Raw genomic sequence first — 12,199 nt, forward strand, 5'->3', positions numbered from 1 at the left:
CCAACCTAACCTCCTCAAACCGTTGAATCACAACGATTGCAAGGCTGCCTTCCGGATGTGTGGTTTTGGATATGATACTGCTAACGGTTCATCTACCTCTGCGAACTTCAACTCTTCCAACGGCGCACTACCACCCATTTTTCGTTTCTGGGTTTTTGGGTGGTTGTGTTTGTAAAAAACATTCTGTTTGTGGGTTTCTAAGCAGATGATTTCGATCTTTACAAGCTTTTGTGCCCTAACCCTCTAACCCGGGTTCGTTGTTTCTCATTCTGTACATCTCCGACTTCATCTCTGATTACGATAAAAAAAAATACTCCTAAAGCATGTATGTATCTACTAACTCATTTGTTGTTTAGTTTTTTTTTTTCCGATCTACTCTACGAGGAGCGGTACGGACGTAGATGATATCATCACGACCTCTCTTTTCGTACCGCTAGGGATGCTTAACGCCACTTCGCCAACTGGCGTTACGCTTTCGTGTCTCTCAGTGTGGTCAGCACTGGGTTTCTCCGAGCAGCGAGGCCGACCATCCAAAAAGGATGTGCACAATTGATCATTGTCACAGGAGGAATTTTTATTGAAAATGGTCATTTGTTTCAAGATTGTAACCCTTAGTCTTTCCTCTCTCATCGATATCAATATGGTAATGCTTGGGTTAGACATAATCTTCCTTATTATTCGCGATTTACACACCAGTTGTTTATTTATATCTTAGAAGTCGTCGTGCACTTATATGAGCTTTCTTTTGCAGAAGAAAGAGTTCAGTTACGCATGAGTGCAGGCCTGTGCAATTTATATGGGAGTAATTCCCTGTTACAGGTATTTATTCTCTCTTCCTGTGTTATCTTAAGAGCAAAATTTAAATGATATGGTATTAGACGATAATAATAATATAGGGTCTAAAGTGTAAATGTGTCTACTATATATACATATGCATACGTACGCATCTGAATAATGATATACAATATCTTTTACCAAGTTTATCTTGGTATCAGAGCTCCCAAATACAACCCTAATTATGCCGCAGCTTACAAGGTCAATTTATGCATTCGCCCACAAAAAATCATTGGTCTGCTGTCAAGCGTATACTACGCTATTTACAAGGAACAGTGTCTTATGGTCTGAAACTACAATGTCACTCTGATCTAAAGCTACATGCTTACACTGATACTACTGGTCCATTCATCACAGCCTACTCTGATGCGGACTGGGCTGGCTGTCTAGATGACCGTCGATCCACCGTGGGCTATGCGATATATCTTGGTTCTAACCTTGTTTCCTGGTCTGCTCGCAAACAACGCACTGTCTCTCGGTCATCAACAGAATCCGAGTACAAGGCTCTAGCAGATACGGTGGCTGAACTTACTTGGCTTCAAGCTCTTCTGGGAGAACTTTGTGTCCCTCTCAAAACAGTTCCTACATTATGGTGTGATAACTTAGGTGCTACTTATCTTTCAGCCAATCCAGTATTTCATGCGCGCACCAAACATGTTGAAGTCGACTTCCACTTTGTTCGTGAGTAACTAGCTCAAGGAAACCTTGCAGTTCAGTTCATAAACACAAATGACCAGATTGCTGACTTCTTCACAAAGCCATTGTCTTCACACCGTTTTCTACAGTTACGGTCCAAGCTGCGGCTCGCTACCCGGCCTTAGCTTGCGGGGGAATATTAGACGATAATAATAATATAGGGTCTAAATTGTAAATGTGTCTACTATATATACATATCATGTATACGCATCGGAATAATGATATACAATATCTTTTACCAAGTTTATCTTATGGTAAGTCCTTTTACTTGATAGTTTGATTTGTTATTTATAACATTATGATTCATTTGGTTGTTACTTGAAATGCAGGCTAATAAAATTGAGTTTTGGAATATGTTTATTCATATCGTTATATCAAAATGATGCTTGCTGGACCTGTTATGATTTTAGAGTGTTTTTTCTATGATACCAATTGAGTATAGAGTATGGAACCCCTTAAAAGTTGGTTAGCCCCGTTGTTGGTGGAGCTGACGATATTTAATGGCGGTAAATTTACACTGTAATTTTTTTTTTTTTGTTCAAAAGTATGATCCTATTATGGTATTGTATTTGAGATTTTTTATTTAATTTAAGAACATGGGTTGAATGTGCCTTTTATTTTGGAGCTCTATCTTATGGGATATAGGTCCTTCACTCTCAATTTCTATTATAGTTGATGCGGTTTACTATTGAAATTTCAAACCAACCGATTTGTTATTGAAACTTTTTTTTTTTAAGTTTAATGGTAGTGATGGTGAGCTCGGGTAAACTAATTTCTTGCTTCTCCACTAATTTCGGGATTTAACGATGCCCACAACTCAACCGTCTTTCATCTGCAACTTTCTCCTACTGATATCAAATCAATTCAACCATTTCAGTACTAAAAAAAACTTACTGTAAAAATGATTATGTTCAGGTATGTTCTCCTTACATGTTGCAAGAAGAAGGATCAAAAACTGATGTGTTCACTTTTGTTTTGTTACGGGATTGTGTTGGTAAAATATCACTTATAAGTAAAAATATTACATCCAAGTAAGTTCTTTTGCAATTTTAATTAACATTTTGCAAAAATATTACATACGGTTCTTAAGAGATTAATGGTTTATTTTTACAGGTTAGAATAACCCTTCATTTGGTTCTCAAATAAGAGAAATTTGTTATCCCTGGGATTCCTAAAAATCCAACTTCTATTTGTGTTCTTCCATATTTCATTTTTAATTTTTAATTTATTCTTTTGGTAATGGTGGGTGTAGTGTTTTTGGATGTTTCAAAAAGATCCAAGCGCTTCTACACGAAATTGAAATATGGGATAAGTGATGGAGGCACCTTTTTCTTCTAAAATGTGCAAAGGCTAACAAAATCTTCCCTTTTTTCTTTTCTTTTTTTGGGTTTACATTCCTTGGTTCTCAAAGTTCACCGATACAGACGATCACTACTTGCTATCCAGGATCCACAGGTAATATATATCTATCTACAAAATTACATTTTTCTGTTTTTTATGAAGATACAATTAACGTGATTTTTGTGCATTTTTGATACTAGGATGTGGATAGTGATTTAAGAAAACTATCCTTCCAACTGTTTCCCGGTTAGTAAGTATGCATTGTGTGGATAAGTGTTTTGAGTGTTTGTAAAATGCCTAAAATTCGCTTGGTGTGAATTCACTGTAAATAGGGTTCTTTTGTAACTTATCTTCTTCCTTATCATCATTGTTTTTGAATTGTAGGTTCAAAAGGGATTATAAAAAGGAGTACAAGGTTACAAACTACATTAAAAAAAGAGAAGTGGAAAGTAATAGCAACATACTTCCATTTATATCATTTTGGTAACATCAAACATTGGCATTTAGTTTTCTAAATCTTCACATTTTTGTACTACGGGAAATTATGATAAATAAAGAGTAGTTGAGGTTGTCGAGGGGTAATTTCGTCATTATTGTTGTTTTTTGTTTACAAGATTTTAAGTGTCTAGAATCAATATATTGAGCCTTTTGATAGAATTTGTTCTATTTATCTTTTGTTCTATTTATCCGTGCTGGTAGTGTGGATTTAAAAATACAAGTATATAGTGAAAATCTATTAAAAAAAAAAAACACCAAAACCCTTCTAACCCATGCGGAGCTTGGGACACATCACTAGTTCTACTATCATTTTAAATGCAAAATACATGGAACTTCCGGGATGTTTAGTATTTCATCTAAAAACAACTTATTTGCTTTTTGAAAAGTCAATAAGTCATAAAAAGTGTTTGGCAAAACTACTTAAAACTTTTTAGGTTGGTAAAAGACAACTTATTGACTTTTCTTACCATAAAAGTTAATCCAAACATTTCTTTTAAAAACTTTTTTTTCACCGATATAAATCAATAAGTCATTTTGCCTAAAAGGTCTTTTTAAGTTCAAAATGAAATCTCAAACACCATATCCTTGGCATCCGCGCTTCAAGGGAAAAAAAATTACATGCAGTCATTTTTATCATGATGAAGGTGTAGAATGCTATAAACAAGTTATAACTTTTTACTTTAAAGGAAAAAGAAATTACCTTTATCATATTCATAGCATTCTACTTTAATTTCATAGGCTTTACAAAATTTTGGTTTTGCATAGGTAGTTGAGTTGGATCAAAGACTACAAAAAGTTGTCAAAATGTATTTTATTTTCAATTTATATCATTTTACAACATTAACCTCTTTTAACAACTTTCATTTTTATAGAATTCTACTTTTACTTTAAATCCAAAAAGTTCCAACAGTCAATTTCTAGCATTCTACTTACGTTAGCCATAGGAACAACTAACAAGTTACTTACATTTGTAGGTAGTTTCATTTTTTTATTGGTTATTGTTTTCTTATCAATTAAAATAGTCGTTTGCAATATGTTTTTGTAATATGTAATAAGTAATTGATTTACCTTTTGTAATCAACAAGAATTAAGGAAATAGAGATCAAAACAAGTCATTTGCATGATAAAGAGCTACCATTTCCATTGCATAAGAAAACATGATACTTCTGCTACTACTACACTACTCCTAGAACATATTATTAACAAAAAAAAAAAAAAAAAAAAAAAAAAAAAAAAAAAACTAAGAATTAAAAGGATCTGAACACAAATTCAATGAAAATACATGTTCTTACTGACCTAGAGATATAAAACGAAGTTACGAAGCTCTTGTTTCATGATTCTGGTGTGGGCATTCTTTTGATCTTCTTGTTCTTCTTCTCCATAACTGTTTTTGCAAATGAATCCACAAGCTTCTGCTGTGATTCCAGGATCATTTCAGTTCTTTTCATCTCCATTTTCATTCGCATGGATTCAAGCTCTCTTGCCATGTCCATCTTCATCCTCTCCACCTTCGCAAACCCATCTCCTAACTTCTGAATCGCTGCCACCATTTCATCCATCAGATGACTCTCACTGTTCTCCATGTCCTTCCTCCTCTTCATCCCTCCACCACCGCCGCCGCCATGTTTTCTGTTCATCTCACTTCCAAAAGCTTCCTTCATGTATCCATCTCTCGAGCCCTTACCTGACCCGTAATGTGGGTTCATAGGCGGTGGGTAATCATCCATTGATATATTACTGTTGTATACGTTTAAAGGTTGTGGTGGTGGGACGCCGGCGAGATTTGGGATTTTAATCCGAACACCGTTTCCGGCAACGCCGTTACCAATCGAGCTCTGATAACGTCGATTGAGAGGGAGAGCGATGGCTTGTTTGATTCCTCTAGGATATAACAACAAATCGTCTTCGTTTTCATCGCCTACTCCATCTTCTTCCTCTTCGTCTTGAAGACTCGGATCTGAAGGAGACGACCCTAATTCCATCGAATCCATTCGTTTAAAGTGAACCCACGAAGACGGATACCGATGGCCACCTGGGTTGTTTCCGATCCGTTGGATCTCCGCGCGATAACGTTTTCTAAGCTTCTCCATCTTATGACGACACTGAACCGAGGTTTTCGGCGGGTTACCTAACGGACACCGAGCGGTGACGCCGTCGGCGACCTCCTGCCAGTGGGAGGCGCGTAGGTTTCCTCGCCGGAGAGAATACCACTTATCACGATACGCATCAATTAACGCAACAGTCTCGTCGTGCGACCAGCAGGGAGGAGGTATGCGGCGTGAAGCGGCGGTTGATTTTGATTGTTGAACGGCGAGTGGGTTTGTTGGTTCTTGTTGGGAAGAAGGCGAGTTCGAGCTGGCCATAGCGATGGCGGTGATACGGAGGAGGAAAAAATAGAAACAGAGAGGCGATGGTTGGTGGTGGTGGTGGGAGGAGGAGGAGGAGGAGGAGGAGGCATAATGAAGGATGGGCGATTAGGTATGAATGGATAAAAGTAGGGTGGAGGAGGAGAGAGGGAAGCGGCTGACTTGGGGATCTAGCGGTGAGGTGGTGGGGGAGGCTAACCTGCGCCGTGCATAAAGTACGCACCCATGAGTAAAAACAAAAGGGGAGGAAAGATGAGGGCTGAGATGACGTGACCACCGCCCGTTTTTACTATTGGGTGGTTGAGCCGGTCCACTGCCCACCGCACCGCCTGAGCAGCCGGGCCTTGGGCGGCTGAGGATCTTCCTTTTTGGGAGTCGTTTTCTTGTTTTTATCTAAATCAAACTTTGCCCTAATTTGAAGCAAAATACAAAATTTTAAAAATATTCCCCCAATTTATTTAAAAGGTGGATTACATCATTCTAACATCACCATACACCCACAACCAATGCTTTAGTATTTTTTTTTTATTTGTTCTCAAAACTTTCTAAATAAGCAAAGTTTTATTTAAAACTTATTAATGTTATCAGTAATATTCTATCATATTTTGATTCCATGTTTGTATATAGATAACGTTTAATCTTTTGCAGTAAAAAAAAATGAAATATTTTGAAATATTTCATCGAATTATTGCTCATATCCCGTTTTAGTTCCATTTTGTCTCAGTTTAGTTATTGTACTTTTTAATTTTGTCATAATATATAGCTTTTAACAAGATAATTTGGTTTTTTTGTCCAACATTGTGTGACAAGTGGCTACCAATATAGTATTTTTTTTTCATGAAACGGTTATGTTTTTTCTTCCCGATTGTATTTATGTCTATTGTTATTCATTCCCAGCATGCACCACTATTTTCAAAAATCAATACATATTCAATATTTTTTTCGAATTTTCATACCAAATAAAGTACATTAATATTGATATTGAAGTAATAGTAAATAAAATGTTATGAAAAAAAAATTGCTTCACCTGTTATAATGTTATTAAATAACAGACAAAGTATATTTGTATAACTCAACAATGGTATTAACTCACAAAGTACCACATTTTTGCTACATTAAATAAGCTAAATATACATATACAGGTGTGTATGAAATGTGTTCTTTCCGAAGTGGTCGAGTGTTCAAATCTTGTCGTCGACAAATATATAGAATTATGAGTATTATTAAAGGGTGTGTGTTTGTCGTTCGAAAAAAACATGTGCATATACATACATATAATTTCATATTTCTATTCCATATAACCCAAAGTACCACATTTCTAAATATGGCATTTCTAAATAAGGCGAACAAAATGTTTTTCATCAAAAGCTTTTAGATACAAAAGATGTGGCATATAAATTGGTTTTCATCAAAAGTCTTTACATACAAAACGATGTGGATCAAAAGTCTTTACATACAAAACGATGCGGCAAAAAAATGGTTTTTATCAAAAGCTTCTACTTACAAAGAAAGTTTTTTGGTAGTATAAGATTAGATTACATAAAGATTCAGTTTTCATCATAAAACTAGAAGTTGATCCGCGTTTCGCGACGGACCGATTTTTTTTCATGTTTACATATTTCGGTGTTTCTTTTGTTTTTTTTTTTTCTCGTTTGTTGTTTCTATTATGTGTGTATAATGTTTTGAAGAAAATAGGGTCGTATAGTAGAATATCAAAGGTGGGGGGGACCAAAAGCATCAGCTCCACAAACTAATGCGGTAAAAACTTGAGGTGTCACATTTGGTAAATGTCAAGGACCAAAAGTGGCAAACTCTTGAAACCTTTATGGCTAACAGTAGAGAATATCGAAGTTTGGGGACCAAAAGTGCCAACTCTATAAACTAATGTGGTAAAACTTGAGGAGGGGCCAAATGTAACACCCGTTTTCCTGAATGGATCGGTTTAGGGCATTATGCAGTCAAAAACTTGGTTTTTGGGAAAAATTGGGTGTCATGACGTGACAAGCGAAAGTGAAAACGCGTATATGGACTATGGTCACGACATATCACATAGGTGGTCACGACGTGAAGAAGGCTGCAGCCCAAGCCCATGATATTTTAGGGTTTTTCTTCATATTTAAACCTTATTAACTCGATTTTAGGGATCATTATCAGCCTTCATCACCCTCAAACCTCAGAAAACCCTAACCCTAATCCCTCTTGGTGGTTCTTGGCTCATTTTTAGTGCTTTTGGTAACTTCAAGAAGAAGAAGAAGAGTTCTAGAGTGTTGATCCAGCAAAGAAACCTCATCATCATCTTTTTGTGCACTTTTCTGGACCTTTGTAAGGGTCAAAGATTCAAACTTTATGCTTCTAGGTTGATAGATCTAAGTCATTGTCCCTTTATCTTCAAGTTTGTGCAAGTTGAAGTGATGGGATTTCATAAAGTTGGTGACTTTATGGATCCTTGAAGCCATTTGAGTGTTATATGGTTCAGATCTAGAAATTTGGTTGTGTATTGAACCCTTGCATGAGTTTTGGGCCATTTTATTGGCATTTGACCAAGATTGGATAGAGGACATGCATGGAGCATGCATGTCTATAAAGTTGGCATTTTTATTAACCATTAGAGCCCCTTAAAGTTTTCTGGAAAGTGGGAGTTGAAGACTTAATAGATTAAGGAATAAGGACTCAAACAATTAGGTTGTTGCTTCAGACTGCGATCACAACGTGGCATAGAGGATGTCACGACGTGACCAAGAAGGAATTTGTGACTATATTGTCTTGTTATGCTCACGACATGACTAAGGAGGGTTCACGCCGTGATGTTTGTTAAGTGGGTTGTCCGTGACCGAGTTGGCTGAGGTGGAGCAAGAGGAGTTGGAATCGGGTTGAGCATGTTCTCACGACGTGACCAAGGGCTGGTCACGACGTGAGGCTCAATGGTTGATATTTTTCAGCTGTTGACTTTTTTGATATGGTTGACTTTTGGTCAAGATTGTTGGATTTAGTGTGTATTCTAAGGTTGGACCTTGTATGTTTTGATAGGAGTGTTGTAGCATATTTTTGTTGGATTAGGTGTCTAAGCCCATAACTATTATTGGTATGTACTTGACCCGATTATGAGCATGGTCCTTTTGGATTGCCTTCACTCATGCAACTTGATAGGATGAAAAGAGGAGAGATAGTAGAATTTATTAAATGAGTAATAAATTAGTACTCAAAATGGTTTTATTAATATATTACAAGATTAATATATTATTTGGAAATCATATTGTTAAATTAGTATTGATCAAAAATTAATTTGGTGACCAAAAGAGACTGATTAAATAAAGGGGACTGATATTGTAATTATCAGATAATTGCAAGTTGGGTTATGGACTCCTAATAGAAGGGGTTGGACGAAATCTATGGGAAGCCCATAAAGATTTCGTCCTATGGGCCTTCTAGAAGGGTTCCATGGATTGCTTAAGGCCTAAGTAGACAATTAGGGTTTCCACCTAAAACCCTAGCAGCCCACACAACTATAAATACCCCTTTGCTAGTGGAATTCGCCCCTATGAGTTTCTAGGAAGCCTTGGCCGAATTCTTCTTCTCTCCCAAGTCATCTTGTTGCATTCAGTGTTTGTGACTCCATTAGAGGTGCAACACTTGGGGAACTAGGCTTTCAGAAGTCAAGATCAAGAAGGATTAACTTGTTATTACTACATAACAAGAGAGGTAAAGATTCTAACCCTAATCATATGTGATTTTCGTAATATGTATGCTAGTTATAGGGTTATTGCTTTGGTATTCAATGTTGTATGTTCAAATTAGAAAAACCTAGATCAAAGCAATTAGGGTTGCATGTACACCATAGGAATACTGTTATGCCCATAACCCAACAGTTGTATCAGAGCCCATGTCGTTTTTCTATTGAATAGATGCAAATGTGAACTGCCAAAGATCAGAAAATCGAAATTTTTTTGTTGTCTGACTGGCTGACTCGCCGAGTCCATGTATGGACTCGACGAGTTCCATAGTGGACTCGACGAGTCCAGAGCTCAAGTGCCGGGAATTTCGATTTTCTTACTAGATTTTGATGAAGATAACTACCAAAACTCGTTTTTCTTGCCAAAATTCGATTTTTTTCAGTTTGGTATGGATATCCTTATCAAAATTGGTGGATTTGGTTAAATATGGATAATATAGGAGTATTATGATTCAAATATTTGACCTAGTAATTTTGAAAAAGTTTTAAATTACACCCTTTAGGTTTTATAGTTTAAATTTGGAATTAAAAGTTTTAGTTTTTGAAATTTAAATAGTTAAACCCTAACATTTTTGAAAGGTTTCAAAACTTGTCCTCAAGTTTTGGAATTTAAAATTTAATTAAAAGTTTTAATTTTGAAATATTAAATTCTAAAACCCTAGTATTTTGAATAGTTCAAATTACACCATTATGGTTTTATTAAATTAATTAAGTGTTTAATTAAAAGAAAAATTAATAAATCCATAATAATATGGTTTAAGTTTAATCAAATTAAAAGTATAATTTATTTATAATTTAAACCACCTAGTATTTTAAATGTATAAAATACACCCTTATAGTATATAAAATTAAAAGTTAATATATTATATATGTATAAGTAAAAAGTCAGTCTTACCGTTAGTAGGCCTCATTCACGAAGCTTGTCTACAAGGGGTGTTTAAGGAAGTGGCATGTAAAATGACCGTCATTGGGTATCCACTCTCACCCACCGCACTCTTGACTAGTGGAGGGTCGTTAGCTGAACGGGTAGGATATGACACAACCTTCCATTATAAGTATAATAAAATACGAAGTAACTAAACGCTTTTATAAAATTCCGAAATCTTAGTTACTTTAGGAAAATGTGAAGTTGGTGCTAATCCATGAAATTGCACATTACACCTTGTTGGTCATTAGTGGAGCGTGTGTTGTTAAGCGGCACACTAATATGGGACCAATGAAGGATGGCAATGGGTAGCTCGTAGATTATCATAGATCAATGGAGCGTGTGTGGTTAACCGGCACATTGATTAGGTGATATACATCTTCGAGAGTACCAAGCTAATTTGCATGGTTATTCACACCTTGTTTGTGATCCTCGGTATCCCAGTCACACTTGAAGGGCATAATCGAGGTTAAACATACCATTAAAAAGTTCAATGAATCTCAAAAGATCTAGGAGTTTCGATTCATTTAAAACTTAATTTTCTTTTTCGTTTTTCATGGTGGAAATTGGTAAATCATCATTTACCTACCTTCAAATATTCTGCAATTGGATTACGGCATCCCTCTTCCGAATTGTAGAATATTGTGTTGGATCATAGCCTTAATATTTCATTTGGGTGTTATATTAAGGAATTGAATCAACTAACTTGAATTTCTCCCTTTTGTAGATGTCAAATGCTAACTATGGTTTTCCTGAATCGTTTGGAAAAGGCTTTCCATGTGAAGATGATGTTCCACGATTGGATCATGTAAATAGAAATCATGCTTCACTTCCTCCACCTCCTCCAATAATTCTCCCTGACCCACATGTTCGACGACTTGAAAAGTTCAAGGTCACTCAAGCCCTATTGGCAAGCAATCACGAAGATGGAAAGTCTATGTGTGCTCACGTCTTGGAGATGAAGTTGCATATTGACAAGTTGGGAATGTTGGGTGTCGTTGTCTCAAGGAAGTTGGTTGTTGATTTGGTTCTTAAATCACTTCATGACTCATATAGTGAGTTCATTAATGATTACTATATGATGGACCACGACGTGACCCTCATTGATTTGACTTATTTGCTAATTGTTGCTGAATCAGCAATGATTTGGCGCACTGGCAAAGACAATTTGACTGGTAGATCAACTTCCCAAGCTGCCATGGACATAGGCGATGACATGGATATCCCAGAAATGATTTTTTTCTCCTAAAGGAAAAGAATTAGGCATGGTCAAAAGTTTTGATCATAAGAGAAAAGCTAGCTCTGAGATTGTCCCATGTGCCATTCCAAAATAGTCCATTTGTTTCTACTGCCAAGAGAAGGGACATTGGTTGCGAAGCTGCCCTATTGTGACAAACCGAAACTTTTTCCGTTCCATTATGCAAATTCCCGTTAATGAAAATTGAATTTTATTAATCTTCCGTCGAACCTATGATTTAGAAAATCATCTGGTATGATATAATTAAAAATTATATATGCAAGTCGGAACCAAAACCGCGCAAAACTCGAATTATCCTCGAAAAACATCATGTTCACGGCCTGACTGGAGTTCACGGCCGTAAACCTGTTTACGGCCGTAAACTCGTTTGCGGCCACCGACCACAAAACCCTTATAAATATGAGACCCCCACCCTCATTTGAAAACCTTTGACTGGAAACTCACTCTTTCTCTCTCTAAAACTCTTGACCGTAAACACATAGAAGGCCTCCAATCTTCGAGGAAACACCGAGAAACACCGTTTAGAGTTATTTCGGGGCGTCTGGAACACA

The 12,199-nt window shown here is 36.4% G+C and overlaps 1 protein-coding gene across 1 annotated transcript; it reads right to left on the reverse strand.

Annotated features, from left to right (window-relative positions):
* Positions 1-4,484: 4,484 nt before the first annotated feature.
* LOC145160584 (uncharacterized) lies at positions 4,485-6,156 on the reverse strand. Its single transcript, XM_079079854.1, has one exon. The coding sequence runs from the start codon at positions 5,730-5,732 to the stop codon at positions 4,701-4,703; it is 1,032 nt and encodes a 343-aa protein (XP_078935980.1). The 5' UTR covers positions 5,733-6,156; the 3' UTR covers positions 4,485-4,700.
* Between the last annotated feature and the right edge of the window lie 6,043 nt (positions 6,157-12,199).

Source organism: Lactuca virosa, chromosome 1, assembly GCF_052849685.1.
Source record: "Lactuca virosa cultivar CGN04683 chromosome 1, Lactuca_virosa_CGN04683_v6, whole genome shotgun sequence".
Classification (NCBI taxonomy): Eukaryota; Viridiplantae; Streptophyta; class Magnoliopsida; order Asterales; family Asteraceae; genus Lactuca; species Lactuca virosa.